The 20,104-nt window shown below is 47.3% G+C and overlaps 1 protein-coding gene across 18 annotated transcripts in view; it reads left to right on the forward strand.

Moving 5' to 3' along the window:
• Positions 1-8,121: 8,121 nt before the first annotated feature.
• RNF32 (ring finger protein 32) overlaps positions 8,122-20,104 on the forward strand; it is a 56,266-nt gene continuing 44,283 nt past the window's right edge. For 4 of the 18 annotated variants that reach the window (XM_023250812.2, XM_019826065.3, XM_045053075.1 and 1 more), the window contains exons 1-7: positions 8,129-8,275; positions 10,297-10,382; positions 10,901-11,165; positions 14,450-14,592; positions 17,430-17,462; positions 17,998-18,122; positions 18,333-18,441. In XM_023250812.2, the coding sequence (XP_023106580.2) occupies positions 10,326-10,382; positions 10,901-11,165; positions 14,450-14,592; positions 17,430-17,462; positions 17,998-18,122; positions 18,333-18,441 (732 nt within the window). In that variant the 5' untranslated portion in view covers positions 8,129-8,275; positions 10,297-10,325. Of the gene's footprint in view, positions 8,276-10,294; positions 10,383-10,900; positions 11,166-14,449; positions 14,593-15,902; positions 16,031-17,429; positions 17,463-17,997; positions 18,123-18,332; positions 18,442-19,172; positions 19,760-20,104 lie in introns of those variants that run through there. The other 14 variants (XM_045053074.1, XR_006594713.1, XR_006594714.1 and 11 more) reach the window with 11 other exon arrangements.

The raw sequence follows: 20,104 nt of genomic DNA on the forward strand, positions 1-20,104 counted from the left end.
TTTAAAAAGACCTAAATAAATGGAAAAATACCTTGTGTTCAAGGATTGGAAGGGTTAGTACTATTAAGATGATAGTACTATACCCAATGATACACAGACTCACTGTGATGAATCCCCTATCAAAACCCCAATAACATTTTTGCAGAAATGGAAAAATACATTACAGAATGCATATGGGAGATCTCACACTTTCCAATCTCAAAACTTACTACAAAGCTACAGTGATCAAAACAGTATGGTACCAGTGTAAGGACAGACACACAGATCAAAGGATGTAATTGACAGCCCAGAAATAAACTTTTACACCTATGTTTAATTGATCTTTGACAGAAGTGACAAGACCATTCAATATGGAAAAGAAAAGTCTTCCAAATAAAATGGTGCTGGGAAAAACAGATATCCACAAATGAATGAAGTCGGACCTTTGCCTTCCAAAAATTAACTTCAAATGGATCACAGACCTAAATGTAAGAGCTAAAACTCTAAGACGTGTAGAAGAAAACATAGGGAAAAATCTTCATGACATTGGATTTGCTGGTGATTTCTCAGATATGACACCAAGAACATAGGCAACAAAGGGAAATAGATAAATTGGACTCCATCAAAATTAAAAACTTTTGTGGATTCAAGATGACTGTCAAGAGAGTGAAAAAACACCCTACAGAATGAGAGAAAACACTTGCAAATCACATATATGATAAAGGTTTTATATCCGGAATATATAAAGAACCCCTAAAAGTCAACAGCAGAAAGACAAATAAGCCAATTAAAAAAATGAGCAAAGGACTTGGGCAGACATTTGTTCAAAGAAGATACACAAATGGCCAAAGGGCACACTGAAAGACGCTCAACATCATTTACTCATCGGGGAGATGCAAATCAAATCCACAATGAGATATACTTCACAACTAGTAGGAAGGCTATAATGGAAAAAAAAAAAGTGGGAAACACCAATATGGGAGAGGATGCAAAGAAACGGGAGTCCTCATACTTTGCTGGAGGGAACATAAAACAGTGCGACCACCATAGCAAAACAGTTTGGCAGTTCTCATAGAATGACCCTATGACCCAGCAATTTCACCTGTAGGTATACACACATGTTCACAGGAGTGCTCTCGACACTAGTCAAAAAGTGGGAAACCACCCAACGTCTATCAACAGATGAATGCATAAACACATTGTGGTATATATACACCACAGAATATTATTGAGCTGTAAAAAGGACTGAGGTACTGAATCACACTACAACGGATGGACCTTGAAACATTACACTAAGTGAAAGAAACTGTTGTTCATTATAACAAAAAGGAGCCATATATTGAGTGATTAAAGCTTATGGATAAGTGAAATGAATGATAGCAATATTATAAGGGGTGGGAGGCAGACATTGGGAACATTCTTACAAGATACCTGCACTGCCCATGAAGCAGTACTGTGTAATTTGAAATTGGATTTATGTTGTTGTAAATGTATATGGTAAACACTCAGACAATCACTAAAATAATTTTTAAAAGAAGTATAATTAGGGCACCTGGCTGGCTCAGTTGGCAGAACATGTGACTCTTGAACTCAGAGTTGTTGAGTTCAAGCCCCACATAGGGTATAGAGATCACTTAAAAATCTTTAAAAAATAAAAATGAAAATAAAAATAAATAAAGTAAGTGTAGTTTATATACTAAGAAAGAAGTGAAAATGGAAGCATATAAAATGCTCAGTTAAAATCACAGAAGGCAGAACAAGAGGGGAAGTTTTCGTTGTTTGTTGGTTTTTTAAGAAACAAAGGACAAATGCACTGTAGAATCAGTTTGTCAACAGCTTGCTGGTTGTGTTGAATCCATAGATCAAGCTGGGAAGAACCAACATCTTATACACAGTGAACCTTCCTCTCCAGGGACATGAGAGATCTCTCTTCACTTACTTAGATCTTTGATTTCTTCCATCAGTTTTGTGGTTTTCCTCAGACAGATCTTGTACGTATTTTAGTGGATTTATACCTAAGCATTCCATTTTTGGTGCTAATATAAATGGTATTCTGCTTTTAATTTCGGATCCCACGTGTTCATCGCTGATCTATAAGAAAGTGGTTGGCTTTTGCGTCCTGGAAACTGGCTATCATTGTTTATCAGTTCCAAGTCTTTTCTTGCCAGTTCTTCAAGATTTTCTATATGGATGATCATGTCATCTGTAACCAGAGATAGATAGCTTCATTTCTTCATTCCCAATCTGTATACTTTTATTTCCTTTTCTTGTCTTATTACTCTAGCTAGGACTTTCGGTATGAGGTTGAATAAGTGGTGGGAAGGGACATTCTTGCCTCTCCAGAGGGGTAAAGCATCTAGGGTTTCGCCATTAAGCACGATGTTAGCTGTAGGGTTTTCTTAGGGTTCTCTATCAAGTTGAAGGAGTACTCCTCCATTTCTTGAGCACTGAGAGTTTTTATTGAGAATGAGTATTGAATTTTCTCAAATGCTTTTTCTCCACCTATTGATGTGGTCATGTGAATTTTCTTCTCTAACCTGTCGATGTGATGGGTTACCTTAATTGATTTTTGAATGTTGACTAAGTCTTGCATATCTGAGATAAGTCCCACTTGGTCACGGCACATAATTCTTTTTATACCTTGTTGACTTCTCTTTGTAATATTTTATTAAGAAATTTGGATCCGTGTTCATGAGGATATTGGTTTGTAATCTTCTTTTCTTATATCTTTATGTCATCTTGGCATTGGGGCAATGCTGAACTTGTGGAATGGGAACTCTCCGTACGATCTGCTCAATTTGTCAGTAAATGTTACCAGATAAAAACTATTAATAAAAAAAAAAAAAAAACACCTCACCTTGATTTAATCAGTGAGCAGCCTTCTCTGTATTAAACATAACAGCATAAACCAATCCCATGTTCAGAGAAACAGTTCTTTACCTGCGGTGGCTGCAGACTGGCACGCCTGGATTTCCCCGGGTACCACAGGGACTGTACTGGGAACCTGGCATTGCTAATGCTTTTACACAGCTTCCAAAACCTTCAGTTAGGGCAGAAAATTCACAAATGTCTGAAACGGGGTCACATTACCCAATCAAACTCCTTTAATACAATGAATATGTACTAATTGCTTTTGACAAGATTTTTTCAACGCCTGGCACACTGTGGTCACAGCATTTTTTAGCATGAATATCTTTATCACGTCCGTCCTTAGATCATAACAGGACACCGCTCTTTACCAAAGTGATAAATTGCTTCCAAATATCCTGGATTCCACAATAAAGCACGAACGTGCTCCACCTTCTATTCAGAAAACAAGTTTTTTAAAGAGCTCTTCTGTTATACCCACGACTCTACAGACAAGGAACCGAAGTAAGATGATTCCTCCCCATTTCTCCAGTGCACGAGTATTTTCATCAGTGTTACTTTACCACTATGGTAATGTGAACAGGAATGATGCAATCATTGTGCCTCTGGTCACAGACATAAAAACACATGCATGCATTTTGCCACAGGAGTTAAAGCAACTCGCCTTCGGCTCTTTTTTCTTTCTTTACCCAACATAAAACAAAAGTCTAGTATAATCTCTAGGAGAGAAAATACTTTAGAAATTCCCAGCAGTACATCCGCATCTCTACAGTGACCGCTGCTGTGGGACAAGGAGAGACAGCAGATCTCCCAACAACTGCTGGACCTCACGTGTCACAAAATACAAGGACTTTGAGTTATTTGAAAAGGGGAAGTAGCTGGGCAGAAGCAAGATTAAAACCAGAGATCAGTAATAAATCTAGAAGGGTTAGAAAGCTACAGGCAATACTAAAGATTACGAGAAACAAACGGAAGGACACCTGTTTTCGGTGATGCTTTCAACACTGAACGTTATATTAAGGAGGAAGACAGACCCAGTGCCATTGGCTTCGGCTCCTTACGGATACTTTCAGCGTCAAGGACTGCGTGAACAGAGGCAGGCACGGAACGTGCATCGTGTAGGATAAAGAGCATTTTGTAGATGACAAAGGAGAAGCTGCAGAGTACCGAGATAGTAAACAGGAGAGAAGGAGGGCGTCGGGGCGGCCAAACCATCCCCATCCACGTAGGGGTCTGGTGGAGGCCACGCAGACGGGCAAACTCAAACCCCGTGGGCAGGACGTACCCGAGATCCATAGGTTCCCAACATCACTGGCCGGGACTTGTCTCTAGGGTGATCGTGGCAAAACCTCACCCCCAAGCAGCACACAAACTCCAGCTGCCATTCCAGAGTGTCGACGCTTTCTCGGCATCGTCTCCTCCACGGACAAGAGGCAGTATTGGATTCCCCTCCATAGAAACGTTTCCCACGTGACTAGCCTCCCATCCCTGGACCCCTCCTGTGAGGCGTGCGGGCACCGTCACCCTTCTCGTCACAGTGTTCATGCACACATCCCTTCAATACGGTGCCACACACGGCAGCTTGGTTTTAGGCAGAGCAGAGGCAGAGCTTGTGCACCGTAGGTGCATCCACATCCTCCCCTGCGGGACTAAGCACAGCAACGAAGCACATCTGCCCGTCTACGTACACCCCCAGCCGTCGCTCGTCTTCCACCGTCCTCTCTCTTCACGCTACTCCCAGAACACTCGGTTCATGCTTGAGAAACTCGAGAATAAATTAGTCATGTGAGTGCCCTCGCAGAGGGCACCGAACAGCGCCATGGAGAGGGGCTCGACCAGGTTTTCAGAAGACGCAAGCATGCGCTCTGCCTACGTGCAGTATCGTAGGCCCATCTGTAATCGAATGAAAAAAAATTAAAGCCAGAACATTAAAATAGAAATCACTGAGAGCACCTTTCAGGAGTGAGACGGGTTGTTTATGCGTGTTACTTAGCCCCATCCGAGAATGTCGCACTCGGGCGGTATCATTTCTTTCCAAGCACAGAACTCACTACCTGGAGGAGGGATAAGGAACGCGCTCCCCACAGCATCTTCTTCAAACATCAGCCAGGTCAGCTGTGATTTTGGTCAGGAATTACAAAGTAATAATTACAAGGTTAAATTTCCAAACAAAAGCCTGCAGAAAAGTATTCTGCATAGCTAACAAGAAGACCAATTTCTTGGGGCGCCTGGGTGGCTCAGTCGGTTGAGCGTCTGACTTCGGCTCAGGTCATGATCTCGCGGTCCGTGGGTTCGAGGCCCGCGTCGGGCTCTGTGCTGACAGCTCAGAGCCTGGAGCCTGCTTCGGATTCTGTGTCTCCCTCTCTCTGCCCCTTCCCCGCTCATGCTCTGTCTCTGTCAAAAATAAATAAACATTAAAAATAAAAAATAAAAAAAAAAAGACCAATTTCTTTTGGGTGGAAAACATGCAGGTAGTAAGGCTGTTGTGAGATTTTAAACACTTGGATGGAGGGGGATATTTTTAAAAATTTTTTTTTTCAACGTTTATTTATTTTTGGGACAGAGAGAGACAGAGCATGAACGGGGGAGGGGCAGAGAGAGAGGGAGACACAGAATCGGAAACAGGCGGAGGGGGATATTTTTTAATGGGGATTTTTCTTAAAACTTTATGGAGTTCAAGAAAGACACCTTAAAATGGATATGGAGAGTGGCAGGCACTGTCCCAAGCAGCTCATCTACGTAAGACGTTTCGGAATCTAGCCACGGGCATAAAGTGGCTAACAGTACTCGTAGTCATCATTCAAACTGTTCCTGTTACAAGTAACGGAAAACCGGACCCAAACTGGCTGAAGCATAAAGGAAACCTATTTACTCAGGTAAGCGAGAACACTGACTAGGGCTGGCTTCCGGGCGTAAACTACGTCGCCAGGGCTGGGACTCTGTCCAGGTCTCTGCGGTTTCCTATGTGATCCTTCTCTGAGGTTCACGGACTGGCCCCGCAGCGGCAGCGCCCACCCGATGACAGGTCTTCTCTTGTTTCTACGTAAGAAGAATTAAAAGAACTTTCTGGCAGCTCCTACAAAAATACGGAGTCCGTCTGACCGTCCTCGCTAGGTCATATGCCTGTCCCAGCTACATCGCTGTGGCCGGGACACTGATTTTCTGACTAGCTCAGGCTGGTCATAGGGTACAGTCTGTCCTGGGACTGAAGAGTCCCCGGTGCTGGCGGAGAAGGGCTAGCGGATGCTGAGAAGAACAAAGGTCCCCTTTGTGTAGAAAGGACCCGTTTGGGAAAATGAAGTTAACTTGTCACATTCAGACACCTAAAAGCTAAGTCTAGACTTGACCTCGGGTCTACCTATCTAAACCCAAAGCTTTCCCACTCTGTCCTCCACAGGTCCTATCACTCATTCACAGGATGAAAAACTCTGAGGACTGCAGAGACACCCCTACTCGCCTTCTAGACCCATCCCTAATGCAACATAACTCAAGGTGACAATATTTGTTGGAAAAGTTTCAACTACTATGTGAAAGATTAGTAAAATCAACTATGAATCTAATTTGGCTTCTCAAGAAATTTTAGCTTCTCCTTAGGCTATTTTTTAAAACTTCCAAACAGGAGTGGCCAGCTTAGAAAATTTAATTCCGCTAAGAACACAATGATCTGAAGTGGAGCTTCAAATTACCTTGTTTCACAGCCAGAATACTATTTATTCCAAAGTTGCAGCAAACATTTTAACTTTTAAGGTCTTTCCTGATCGATTTCTAAGCAACTTGGTAACTTCTTTAGACCTACTTTCAGGGAAGTAAAAAAAAGGGGAGGGGGGCGCCTGGGTGGCTCAGTTGCGGAGCCTGGTGGGCCCCGGTTTCGGCTGGGGTCATGACCTCAGGGTTTCTGAGTTCAAGTCCTGCCTGCGCTCTGGCAGAGCCTGCTTGGGAGGCTCTCTCTGCTCCTCCCCCACGCGCGCACTCACTCTCAAAATAAACAACAAAACAGGACTATTTGCATTTTGTATGTTTTCTGTGTACTCTGAACTGAACCTTATTTCAATAGAAGTACAAACATAAGTTTAAATAACTGAGTCACTGTCATTAAAAAAAAAAAAAAAAAAAGACAAACTTGTCCCAATTTGTGCTTCTGGCCGTGACGGAGGTTTAGGGACCCGATTTAAGGTCTTACCTCCAACAAGTAAAAGATCAGACAAAATGTAACCAACGACGGTTTTCGGGCACTCGACTGTCATCGTTAAGAAAAGGAAAACAAAGCGAGCGGGGGTGTCCAGGCCACAACTGGAGCGGCGCGAGGACGCAACTGCGCCCCGCAGGAGGCCCCCCCGGGAGCCCGGGAGGGGCTGGCCCGCTGGGCACCGACCCCGGCCCGAGGGCCCTGAACAAGCGCCCGACACTCTGCCCTCCGCGAGGCAGCCCAGCGCCACACGCGCGGCGCTCGAAGTCACTTCGTGGAGCGTGAACTGCCGGCACCCCGCGTACAAAATTCACGTCGGGCATCCGATCGAACTTGGCCAGAGCCCTCCAGGTCCCGGCGGAAGGAGAGCGCAGCCCACCGGGGAGGACGCTCAGCCGAGCCCACGGAGCAGCCACACAGACAAGAGCACCGCCAGAGAGCCGGCCCGCGCCCGCCGGGCCGCAGGGGGCGCGGGACCCGGCCCGGGGAGCGCGGCGAGGGCGCGGGCGACGGGCGCCACCCGGCAGCAGCGGGAGACGCAGTCGGGCCGGCAGGTGCACGCGCGCAAGGGCGGACGCCAATGGAACTCGGCGCACAGGACAGTCCTCTGCGCAACGATGGCTGAACTGTGGAACGTGCAGAAAACCACGGTGCCGGCAGCTCGGGGAAGCAGCCGCCCGGGACTCCGGAGGGTTGGGGGCGGGGGGGGGGAGCACCAACCAGGGCCCTGACTAGCGCGCCGCGGGAGGAGCGCGGCCCGGCGAGCATGCGCGGTGTGGCCGTGCGCGGGGCGGGGCCGGCGAGCACGCGCGGCGTGGGAGCGCCGCGCCGGCCACTGAGACGTCTGTGCCGTGCGCGGGGCCGAGCCCGCGAGCATGCGTGCTGTGGCCGTGAGCGGGACCGGGCCGGCGAGCACGCGCGGTGTGGCAGAGCCGCCGCCGCCGGCACGCCGGACTCGGCGCTGTGCGCGGGGCGGGGCGGGGCCGTTGAGCATGCGCGCCGGGGCGCGGCGGCCGCGGCCGCGGTTGCTGGGCAACGGCGAGCGGCGCGGAGGTCGGTTCTGGGGGCGGGTGCCACCGGCGCGGGGCGGGAGCGCGGCCGCGGGGACCGGGTCGGGCAGCGCAGGTCCTCGGTCCCCCGCGCGGCCTACTTAATCGCGACCGTTGTTGGGAGGGCCTACTCTCCGGCCGGTGTGTGAGAGCGGTGACACTGCCCGTCACTGAGCGGGAGCCGAGCCCACAGGTAGGGCGAAGTTGTTAGGGAGCACCTGCACCGGTAGCCTGCGCGTCTGCGCGCTGCTGCCCCCCTCGGCGCCGTGTCCCCACGTCGCACGAACGAGGGGGCCACCAGCTACCAAACAGCGAGGCAGCGTGTCCGGCGGCCTTCTCTCGCCCATTAGCATGCTTATCGATAAGCTTGAGGTCACGTAGACACTGGCACCACCGTGGAGATTTTTGTGACCAAGCCCTAACACTTCTAACTGGTTGTTAATGGTGGAATTTACCAAGAAAGAATGTTCTCGTTAATTTTGGCTCTTAAAGCTGGGCAAGGATCAAGTTTCTAACCCTCCCATTGTTGCAGACTAATTAATTACGTAATCTTGAAGGAGCCCCTGATCTCTGGATTTGTTTTCTCCTTTATAAAATGGAGTGGGACTAGATATCTGATGATATTTATTATCCGATAATGATATTATCATTAACTCGGAAAGTTAATGATACTGTGGGGGCGGAGAAGGTACACGCTTTTCAGAAGCTCTTACCTTGACGTGAATCATAGTGGCTTACGGTACAGTCACTTGAGAGAAAACCGTAGGCTGTAGATAGCTAGCTGTGATAATTAAAGAGTTGTTAGTATGATGTAAATTATGTTCTGCCAGGGTACAGGTGTTGTGAAAGAAGATTCTGGAAGGGATCTACAGCATTTCAAATCCCTTGTGCCATTACTGCGGCTTACACTGTCCGGATGGAAAGGCTGGACAGAAACTTCCTGCTTGGGGGTGGCCTGGGTGGCCCAGTCGGTTAAGCATTCGACTTTGGCTCAGGCCCTGATCTCCTGGTTCCTGAGTTTGAGCCCCAAGTCCGGCTCCGAGCTGACAGCTCAGAGCCTCCCTCCCTCTCTCTGCCCCTCCCCCCCTCAAAAATAAACATTTAAAACTTTTAAAAGAAAAAAAGAAGGGAGGGAGGAAGGAACTTCTTGCATGCCTGCCTTGAGGCCAGATTGGAAAGCGAGCACAGAAACTGCCTTCTAGTTTCCCAAGCGTCTTAGCCCCCACTCAGCCTCGGAAACATCACAGCTTTGTTTCCCGTATCCTCACTTTCCACTCGACGGCAACTTTATTCTTCTCGACTAATTTAATGCAGGTGTTGATCCTTAGATACATATTTTGGATTTCTTGCTTTCTAGTCTTAAAATTAGGCCCCATTTCCTAGATGACTTTAATAACTAGTGTTTCTCTCCATTCCTGTGGATTTTGGACCCTTGTCTTCAGAAGCTGGACCCTTGCCTAAAAACTAAAACTAAAAGGGCCAATTCAGATTCTTCCACCGGTTTCAAAGGGAATTGGAGCAAGAATAACCACTTACAGAGTATCTTCTGCATGAAAGGGCCCTTTAGACACTTTGCAGGGTGGTCTCATTTAATCCTAAAAATAACCCTGCAAGCAGTGCATTATTACGCCTGTTTTAAGGTGAGGACACTACAACTCAGATACAGTATCTTGCCCAGCAACAGGTTTGTTCCCCGTATTCTGTGTCTCTATGTTCTGGACAGACTGAGGTCACAGGACTCCCCTTGAATTCCAGGATGTTCGTGGCGCCCTTTCCCCCATAAATAATAAACACAGGCCGAGTTCCCCAGTGCCTTGTCTCCTCCTGATCCCGGGGTGTTAAGTGTGCTCATTTCCCTCTTATCTGTCCTTCAAACCCCAGCTTAAATGTCCTCTTAAAGAGATACTTCACTTACTATTCTCTGATCTCGTCAGTCTGAAATTTTGTTGTGTTTACGTACAATAGTGTATCGAGCAATGGATTGTTCTCATTTATATTCATAGGCTCCCTCCCACTAGCTGGAGATTTGAGGACAGGGCTCAGTGGGTCGTGACTGGCGTGAGTCTCTCTAGAATCACGGTGCGTGGCTCAGTGCTGCGCTCTGGCAGACATTCGCGGATCAATCAGACTCCCAAACATACCTTCCCCATAAACTTCAGAAGAGATGTTTACGTACACTCCAACTCTGACTTTCTGTTGCTTTTGTCTCTGCGGTGGGAGAATTCAAGGGATGTGACACGACGATGGAACCCGACAGGGCCGAGCGGCGCCTCTCCGGACTCAGCATGCTACAACGTAAGGTATGCAACCCGCGTGTAAACAAACACTGTTTTACTCCTGAATACATTTTAATTCAGCCATCTGAAAGTATAAAAATACAGTTGCAAGACCTCGCTCCAAAGAGGAACTGTCCCCTTAGTCCCCACTAAAGCATCCCATAGCTGTGCAGTTTTCGTCTAAGTTTTCACCAAAAAGGCATGTACTTAAGTGCAAGAATCTCTTTCATATTACAGAAGCCAGATTTGCCTTGAGTCTAATTTTACTGTAGTGAAACAGAATGTGTTCAGGCATGCGCAGCTTTTATAGGTCATGACGAATTAATTCATTTTTAAGACCTCAGTAATTAAACGATATTACTGTATCGCCAACACAAATGGGGACACCGGGCTTCCCTGCACCTAGGTGACATAGGTCAAGCACTGTTTACTATTAACTTTGGTCTAGTGTGCTGCCAGGGCTGGGTAGTAAAGCCTAAGTTTTCTTCCAGATGATGTATTACATAACGTTCTGCATGTAAGGCTTTTTTCCTACTTTTTAGGGTCATTCATCTAAACAAGATAACTTAGCAGTCACTGCAGTTGCTTTACAAGATCACATTTTACATGACCTTCAGCTTCGGAATCTTTCAATAGCAGATCCTTCCAAGACAAAGGCACAACAGAGAGACACCAGCTCCAAGTCTCTAAAAAGAAATACAAAAGCAGTGATAGATACTGGCCTTAAAACAACGGTACGAGGCCCTAAAGTGGAAGATCCAGAAAGAGAATATGTTCTTGATCCAAAACCACCACCCTTAACTTTAGGTAAGTTCATCTCATCATTCATATTTTGGCTTATTAGAGCTAATGAATCTAGTTGAGATTAATAGTGTAATTTTTTTTTCTAGAACAAATTATTCTCATTTATAATCTTACAGAAATATATGTACGTACTAAAGTTTAAAAATTACGGGGACGATCTGGGCAAGAAAATAGAGATGAATAAGTAAAAATAGTAGAATACGATAACTATCCACTGGTCCACACTGGCGGAAGTCAGGCACTCTCACAGGAGAACGGGAATAAATCTATAGATGGGGCCCAAAAATCACCGTCTGGCCAATAGCACAGTTAGAACAAGCGTCGGCAGATGCTGAGGCCGGTGGGAGACCATGTTGAGACGCAGGATGTGGTCACAGCCTCACAGAGTGTCCACTCACCACAGAGGGAGACACCGCAGCCTCATGTTGGTGACACAGTGCCAGCAGCACCCTGACCAAGTGATCCAAGTGCCGTCACCATAGGGCCCCACGCTGACAGCACGCGCCCCAACCCCGTGCTCTGAGAAAGTGCCGTCGCCAAAATGCACATGTGAATTTTATCAGGAGGACACTTCAGACACCCAAAGTGACGGACATTCTACAGTGTCAAGGAGAGCAAATGAAGACAGAAACTGTCCCAGATTAGAGGGGACGCAGGGGATAGGAGAGCAGACTGCAGTGTGTGATCTGGGACGAAAAGGGGACTTCAGTGAGACAAGAACGAGATCCGTGAGGAATACAGACTAACTGGCACCTGCTAGGCCAGCATGAATTCCCTCATTTTGATCATCGAACTAGGGTTATGTAAAATATTAACATTTGGGGAAACTCGGTAAAAGGCACACGAGGATTCTTTATACTGGTTTTACAACATTTTGCAAGTCTCAAATTACTTTAGGCTGTAAATTTAGAAATAGAGAAGAGTTTTAAACGATGCCGGGCACGGAAAATAGGTTTGTCCGGGGGCGTGTAGCCCTCGCGCGCGTGTGCTGGCTGGAGGCGTGCTGGGAAGCCTGGGGGCTGCGGCCGCACAGCGTGGAGGGGAGCCTGCCACCACAGCGGTGCCCAGCGGACACCTGGCACTGTCCTCCGAACCGCAAACAGTGCCGGTCGTGTTCTAGGAGACGGCGTAGCTCGAGAACATGCAGAGGCTTGGTGTGATGTTACATAATAACTTAGTGACTGTCTTCTGTTGTGCGTCTATAATTTACGGATTTGATCAAGAAGATGATCATCATAGTTTAGCAGGAAAGATTTAAATTAGACATCAGGAAGAACTTCACAACTTGGAAAATAAGGGAGATTAAAGAGGAGAGGAAACGACCTACTCTTTCAGGAGCTGTTCACATTTGCAAAAAAAAGTTTTAACTGTTCTGCTCATTAATCACTAATAAGGTTGAATCATGTTTTGTTTTGTTTTTTAAGTTTACTTAGAGAGAGTGCATGTGCCAACAGGGGAGGGTCAGAGAGAGAGAGAGAGAGAATCCAAGGCAGGCACCGTGCTGACAGTGTGGACGCCAACTCAGGGCTCAAACTCACAAACCGTGAGATCATGACCTGAGCTGAAATCGAGAGCCAGACACTCAACAGACTGAGCCACCCAGGCGCCCAAATCATAGTTTCATTACTGCCTTTACCTGGTATGGCAGTCAGGTCTCCGTTTGCTGATTTGGTGGTGTTCTTTATGTACTCTGCATATTAATCCCTCATTGATTTACCACTGAGAAGATCTGCTCCTGGCCTGGTACCTCTTTTAATTTTATGTGTCATTTTTTATTGAATAAAATATTCCTTCTGATTACTCTTAAATCCATCGGCTTTTCTCTGTTATTGTTTATGCTTTGGGGGATTTAAGGAATCCTCATCCATTCTGAGATGACAAAGATTTTCCACATTTTCTTTATTTACCTTCAAAGTTTTGCCTTTCCCATTTAGACCTCATCACAGTTTATTTTGCACAAGGTACTGGGAACAGCAGTTGACAGAAGCATTTATGTCAGCACACTGTTACGTGTTGTTTGCTGAGCCGCAGCACCCCCCTTCCTCCTGTGCCAGGATCCCACGGTCACACAGAGGAGAGAGAGGAGGGTTATGATTTGGGGGCTTCTGTCTCTGGACCAGTATTTTACTGTTTTAATTAATAAGAGCTTTGTAATATGTCTTAATAACTGGTAGGAAAAGACCCAAAATTATCCCCCCAAAAAAGTTCTCGGAAGCATATTCTTTCAGTACACTAAAGGACAGTTTGTGGAGCCACTCCTTCTGGAACCTTCCATCACCGTGCTCCCATGTGGATCACTGCTGTGCGGGGCGAGCGCAGGGCCCACAGCCGGGGGTCTCCTCCGTGTGCCCCAAGGGCTGGCCCCGTCCTGCACTCCCACCTGTACCCACCCCTGACTGCCACTCCTCCTCCGGGCATGTGCCCCACCGGCAGCCTCCCGGGAGCAGGTGCGTGGGGGCCGGCGCCTTGGGCCGTCTATGTGGGCGCAGGCCTCCCACGCTGGCCCTCCCGTGTCCTACCCCTGCTTTCCCTCAGCTCCTCCTCTCGGCCAGCTGGCCTTCACTCCCCCTTCCTGTCTTCCAGCTGACGCTCACGTCTCCACGACACAGGTTCCCGTTTCGGAGCGCTCCGCTGGTGCTCAGGGTGTCCCTGGCACAGCTTCCTACTCTGGTTTCCAGCTGCAACACCTCACTGTCCGTCTGCAGGGAGCCCGCGGGGGGCGCCGCACCTGCTCCCTCACCCGGGGAGGCACTTGACTCCCACTGTGGCATGAGCTCCGCACTTGACCCAGGAGAACACATGCCGGCTGTCGGGTATCGCTTCGGTGGTCAGTCCATCCTGACAGTAATTCTACCTCATAAGAATCTTTAGCAAGGGATAAACTTGATTGATACTCATTCTGTGAAGGTCACTGGTGGCAAAAAGTGGGCTAAATCGGAAGAAGACAACACTGAAGGCTGAACCCTAAAATAGGCGACAAGGGAGAACCTTTGGCCAAGACATGTGGAAACGTCAGAGTCTTCAGCTTCTCTCCCTGAAAACCGGATAGCAGTCCTGCCTACGTGGAGAATACTGCGAAAATGACACAAGTATGGGAAATTCTTCGTAAATAAAAGCGTTCCTACCATTGCCTTTTAGCACCCATAGAAGACCAGTGTTCCCCATACGGTGGAAGAAAGTACGCCGTATGTTTTGTTTTCAAATTTGTTTGCAAAACAATGTCCTTAAGTTAGGAGTACTATGTTCTGGATGTATTGTGCCTTCATTTTCTGTTGTTTTCACTTCAGCTCAGAAGTTGGGCCTGTTTCAACCTCCCCCATTGCCACTGTCATCAGAGGAATGGGAAAAAGTGAAACAAAGATCCATCATGCAAGGGGACTCAACGCAGCCATGCCCAATATGCAAAGAAGAATTTGAACTTCGCCCCCAGGTGTGTAGTGGGAAAATCAGATAAGCAGGCTTGGGGACCAGACGAAGCTGGAGCTTAAGGTCCCAGCCTTCATTTCTCCAATTTCTTCCGCCTACGTGACCTCAAATACTTACATTTTCTCTTCCGTTAATTAGAGTGTGTGTGTGAGAGAGGCGAACACTCTCATTAAACAGTTTTGTTTATTTACTGAATGATATCCTCAAGCACAAAGTCTGCACAAAAGGGATGCTCCTGTTCCCCTGGCCGGAAACGAGCTACAGGGTGAGCGGAGGCCTGCAGTGCAGGAAGAAGGAGCGCAAAGGGGAATTTTAAGTTGTTTTGTGAACTGAAATCATAAAAAAAAAAAAAAGAAAAAAGGAAGGAAGGAAGGGAGGAAGAAAGAAAGAAAAAAAAGGAAAAAGAAAACCTTGAATCTCCAAAGAATTTGTATGAGAATGTTTAAGTAAAATCTTTTAACGTCTTTATTCACGAACCCTTACCATAGTAAGGTTGATCTCACAGACAATATGCAGTCGAGGCGCGTCATAGAGATTTCTGTGCATACGGTGCCTGCCCAGTCTCCTGTGATCCCCTCACACTTAGGGGCGCTCCCCCCTCGAGGATCTGGTGTTTTGTGTTAAGCTCGCAGCCGCCCTCCAGTGCCTTCCTGTGGGCGCTGCCCGTGCTTCCTACCGAGCAGGTGCAGGTTTGCTGGAAAATAGAGCAAAGAGTCAGAGCAGGCTCTCAGTTCATAGCCTGGGAACCTCGGGCTTTCCTCACTACCTGGCACATAACGCTCAAACTTAATTTGTTTTAATGAGTTTCATCGTTAACAAGTTAGTTCACAGCCATAAAACGTTTGTTCTTTACTAATTTGAATTCACAAGTTATTTGAAACGTACTTATTGTATTCCAGTTCTCTATCAAGACCTCATCTTACCTGTATGAAAGCTGGGGATCTGGGAGAGATTTTAGCCCTTAAACCACAGAATTATCATCTGGGATAATTTAGTATTTTAGTGGGGCAAGAGTGACTAGAACCACAACTAGTCTTTCCAGCCCCAGCAACGTCTTTTTTAATTACGCTGTAAATACTGAGGCTGACTGGTGTATGAAGAATGACAGCTTATTCCAAGTGTCTTGGAGGGAGCAGGGACGGGATGCACCATGCCCATCTCTTCCATTCTGGTTTTTAATGCATTTCTCACTCAGTCTTTATTTCGTTTGGTCACAGTTACAGACACTTGTGTTCATTTTGCATGTTTACGTTGTTTATTGTTCTGTGTTTAGAGTTTTCCTTAGTCACAAACAACAGCTGGTATTTCCTCCAGCATTTATGATTTCAGAGGACCTCAGTTACCTTGTGCGTCCCAGAGGGAGGCATTGTACCCATTTAATAGATGAGGGCACAAGCAAGTCAAGTGACCCACACCGGCGTGACTCAGGAAGTATGTTCAAGGTCAGCTGGAATCTAGTCCCAACTTTTAGCATATAGACCACCACTTGGTCATTTACTTTTTTTTATCTCAGATAATGTTTGCCGATAACAAACATTCATGGACGTTTAAAAGTATATTTTAGGGGCACCTGGGTGGCTCAGTCGGTTAAATCTGATTCTTGATTTTGGCTCAGGTCATGATCTCACAGTTCATGGGATCGAGCCCCACATCAGGCTCTGTGCTAGCAGCTCAGAGCCTGCTTGGGATTCTTAATCTCTCTCTCTCCCCCTCCCCAGCTCATGCTCTGTCTCTCAAAATAAACATTAAAAAAGAGTTTATTTTAAATATACAGAAGTACAGTGTTATTCAACATAGATCCTCAAATATCTGCTGATGAAACACTGACGGATATTCCACAAAGAATGCAAAATCGAGCACACCAAAGGGTGCTGTTAGATTAATGGCGATAATTAACGAGGACCCGCGTTACTAAGGTTTTCCAGTTTAGGCTTATTGGCAGTCAGTTTCAGGTCAAGGTTTTTTAACTTTGTGGGTTCTATCTAGTCCGGTATTTCTTCCATTCTTCCTATTTAAGAGGGGAAGAGTAGAGTGAAGGAAGGGGGTGGGGGGAACCGGGGAAGTGTTCACAGCAGGAGTAGTGTTAGAGGCTGCTGGGAGCTGAGCCCCTCGATGCCCCTCTCCTCCTCTCTGGGAGAAGCCAGGGCCGCGGGCCCTCTCGCCGGGCTCCCTCCGTGCGCGTGCTCGCAGCTCACTGGGGCTGGTGTCCTGGTATCACCCCCTGGTTCTCCTTCCAGAAGAACCACCTACCCTCTTCCTTATTCCACAGCCCAGAATATCACTATGCGGTGGAGAATTTGGGTCACAGAGAGGTGATGCTTTCTTGTGAGCGCACTTTCCCTGCATTTCAGAGAGAACAAGTGTCTCGTATGTGTGTAGGATTTATTGCTGTTTAAACTGAAGTGTGTTAGAATTAATAAAGCTGCCATCGGTTGAACAAAGCCCTAAGCAAAGACATTTGTTCGCGCTCCCCCGTCTCCTCCTTGGGCACCTCCCTCCCCACGCGCCAGCCCCCTTCCCTCCCAGGGTCTGCCCAGGAAACACATCTATTTCCTAACGTATTTAACACACTCATTTTAACGGCTTACTAGCAATCATCCTGTGTCTGATGTTTCAGGTTGTTGTTAATGGAGTTTTTCTCGTCGAGATGATATACCTGTGCTGTGCTCAACTTTAAATATTAGAAATATCAAGGTCATTAATCTGCTTTTTTAGTTTTTCAAAGAAACAACACAGCCTACCTTTTAAGCATTCAGAATTTTTCTTTTAATTAATGCATTTATGCTGCTGCTCTTTGAAAACCAATTTAAACTTCAAACATTTTTGTCTTCTTGCAAACAGGTGCTGCTTTCATGTTCCCATGTGTTTCACAGAGTGAGTGAGTCCCGCCTCCTTCCCTCGTAAAGTGCGCAGTGCGTCGCCCGGGTAGCGATCGCTCATTTAAAGTCTCCTGAACAGAACCACTTGCCTTATCCGTAACCACCGCTTAGAGTTAGAAATACGACTTTAGGCTACAGTGCAGTTCATCCTGTTTTGAAAGTCCCGAGTCTTCTGCGACCAAAGACCCGCAAGTGTTTGTATAACGCGCTCCTCCTGGTGGCGCACATCAAAGTGACGGCCGCTTCCCAGGCCCGACTGCGGTAGCCTCACGCACCAGCCGTCACCTCCCTTGACGCGAGCTGTTGGCAGGAGTTTTTGATGTAGCTGCATGTACATTCTTGTAAAATTTCACTTTTGGAACAAGTTTCATGAGGAAGGTGTTAACATCTGATGAAACTTCTTCCCTTTATGCTCTAATCTAAATTGGACTGTCTCATAATTATGAGAGAAAAGAGCGCTATAATTACACTAGAAGTAAAAATGTTATTTATAAGTAATTACTTATAAAACGTTCAATGTTTTTCTTCAGGCATGCCTCCAGGCTTTTGAAAAATTCGCAAATAAAAAAACCTGCCCCCTCTGTAGAAAGAACCAGTACCAAACCAGAGTGATTCACGACGGAGCGCGGCTGTTCAAAGTAAAGTGTGCGACAAGGTAGGAAGGGTCCCCCGCGCCCGCGGGCCCCACGGCCCCCCTGGGACGCACCGTCCTGCAGCCCAGCCCTGACGATTCACGTTCAAGGTCGCGGGGATGTCGCCTCCCGCCTCGACCGCGGCCCCACCCCACCCCACCCCGGTCTCGCCCGGTTTCGAAACGCCTGTCGCTGCCGTCCTGAGTCAGTCATTTCAAACACCTGTGTTCCAGGATCCAGGCCTCCTGGAGGGGACACGTGGTGAGGAAGTGGTACCGAGACCTGAGGAGAACGGTGCCGCCCACGGAAGCCAGGTTGAGGAGAAAATTCTTTGAAGGAAAGGTAGGGGAAGGCCCTCGGTCCCCCAGAGTGTGTGCGCGGGTGGGACTCCGCGGGGGCAGGAAGACCAGCAGAGGCTGGGGACGCCCGGCGCTCGTTCCTGCGCGGGCTTTTTAAAAACGGTTGAGATGCTGCTAAAAATCCCGGTCAACGTAAACTGACTTTCCAACCCAGACAGTGGGGGACAGATCTTCTCTTGTAGTGAAACCATAAAATTCATAAAATTGGAAGAAGTTTAAATTCAAAGCAACTTTTGTCTGGCCATTTCGTGACACCCGCTTAAATAATCTCTTAGGATAAAGGAATGGAAACGGGCTTAGTTTCTCACACCCCCTGCATTGCGAGTCAAAAGAGCAGGAGGAACTTTGTACAAATAAAGGCCTGCAGTGCTGCGTTTTACTGGGGCCTCCCAGGGCCTCCCAGAGTCACCAAATGTGAGAGTTTCAGAAATAAGTAACGGCAGTTTCTATCCTTTCTTTAAACCTTTTTTTTCAAATTTTTTAATGTTTGTTTATTTTTGAGAGAGAGACAAAGCGTGAACAGGAGAGGGGCAGAGAGAGAGGGAGACACAGAATCCGAAGCAGGCTCCAGGCTCCGAGCCGTCAGCACAGAGCCTGACGCGGGGCTCGAACTCACAAACCGTGAGATGGTGACATGAGCCGAAGTCAGACTGAGCCACCTGGGTGCCCTTTAAACCTTTTTTTTATCGGTTACGTTTCCCTTTTTTGGCTTAGCAATTTTCCATCATCGAAGCCCAAACAGAAGGGACAGACTTCGCACGGCGGAAGGAGCCGGCTGAGCCCACGCTCCCACCCCAGCTTCGCCCTCATGCGCTTTGTGGCTCCAGGCGCGTGTAACAGGACAGTGATAATCTCGACCTTGCAGCGGGGCCCGAACAAGTGGAGTTGTGTTGACAGAGGCCTAGCACACAGTAGGCGCTCGGCAGTGTATGTCCGTTGTTTGAGTTCATCTTTGTGTTACCTGCTTCAGATTGAGTGGTAGTGTATATTTTTTAAAGTTTGTTTATTTTTGAGAGACGGAGGGCAGGAGAGCGTGCACGTGTGAGTGGGGGAGGGGCGGAGAGGGAGAGAGAGAATCCCAAGCGGACTCTGCGCGGTCACTGCGGAGCCTGACTCGGGGCTCGAGCTCACAAGCTGTGAGGTCCTGACCTGAGCTGACATCAAGAGTCAGACACTTAACTACCTGAGCCTCCCAAGCACCCTGATAGTCCATATTGTTTTCGCTAGCGTGTCCTGTATGAGACTATGGCATTCTCACATGAGGTGAGCTTTAAATCCCTAAGACAGAATTCACAGTCACACTTTCCTGTAGTCATTATGTATGGAAGTTTCCCTTACACGTTTATTTAGATCTTTCCCACACTTACTTGTTTCTTTTTAGCCTGCACTCCCATTTGTAAGAATGAGTGATAGAAAATTACTCTTTACCGTATAGAGGGATCCCTCTTCTCCCCGCCGTTATCGCGCCTTCAGTGTGTAAAGCGTAAGTGACCTCAGTCCTGTGCTTTGGGGGAAGAGGCTGATGTTCACGACGTGCTTCCTGGTTTTATCCGACTCCCAATCTGACCTTCTCGGGCGAGGTGCTGTCTCTGTGCATCTTGTAAACGCCCCTTCCTCATCTGCGCCCTGGCTGGGGGGCTTCTGAG

Source organism: Felis catus, chromosome A2 (genome assembly GCF_018350175.1).
Source record: "Felis catus isolate Fca126 chromosome A2, F.catus_Fca126_mat1.0, whole genome shotgun sequence".
Lineage (NCBI taxonomy): Eukaryota > Metazoa > Chordata > Mammalia > Carnivora > Felidae > Felis > Felis catus.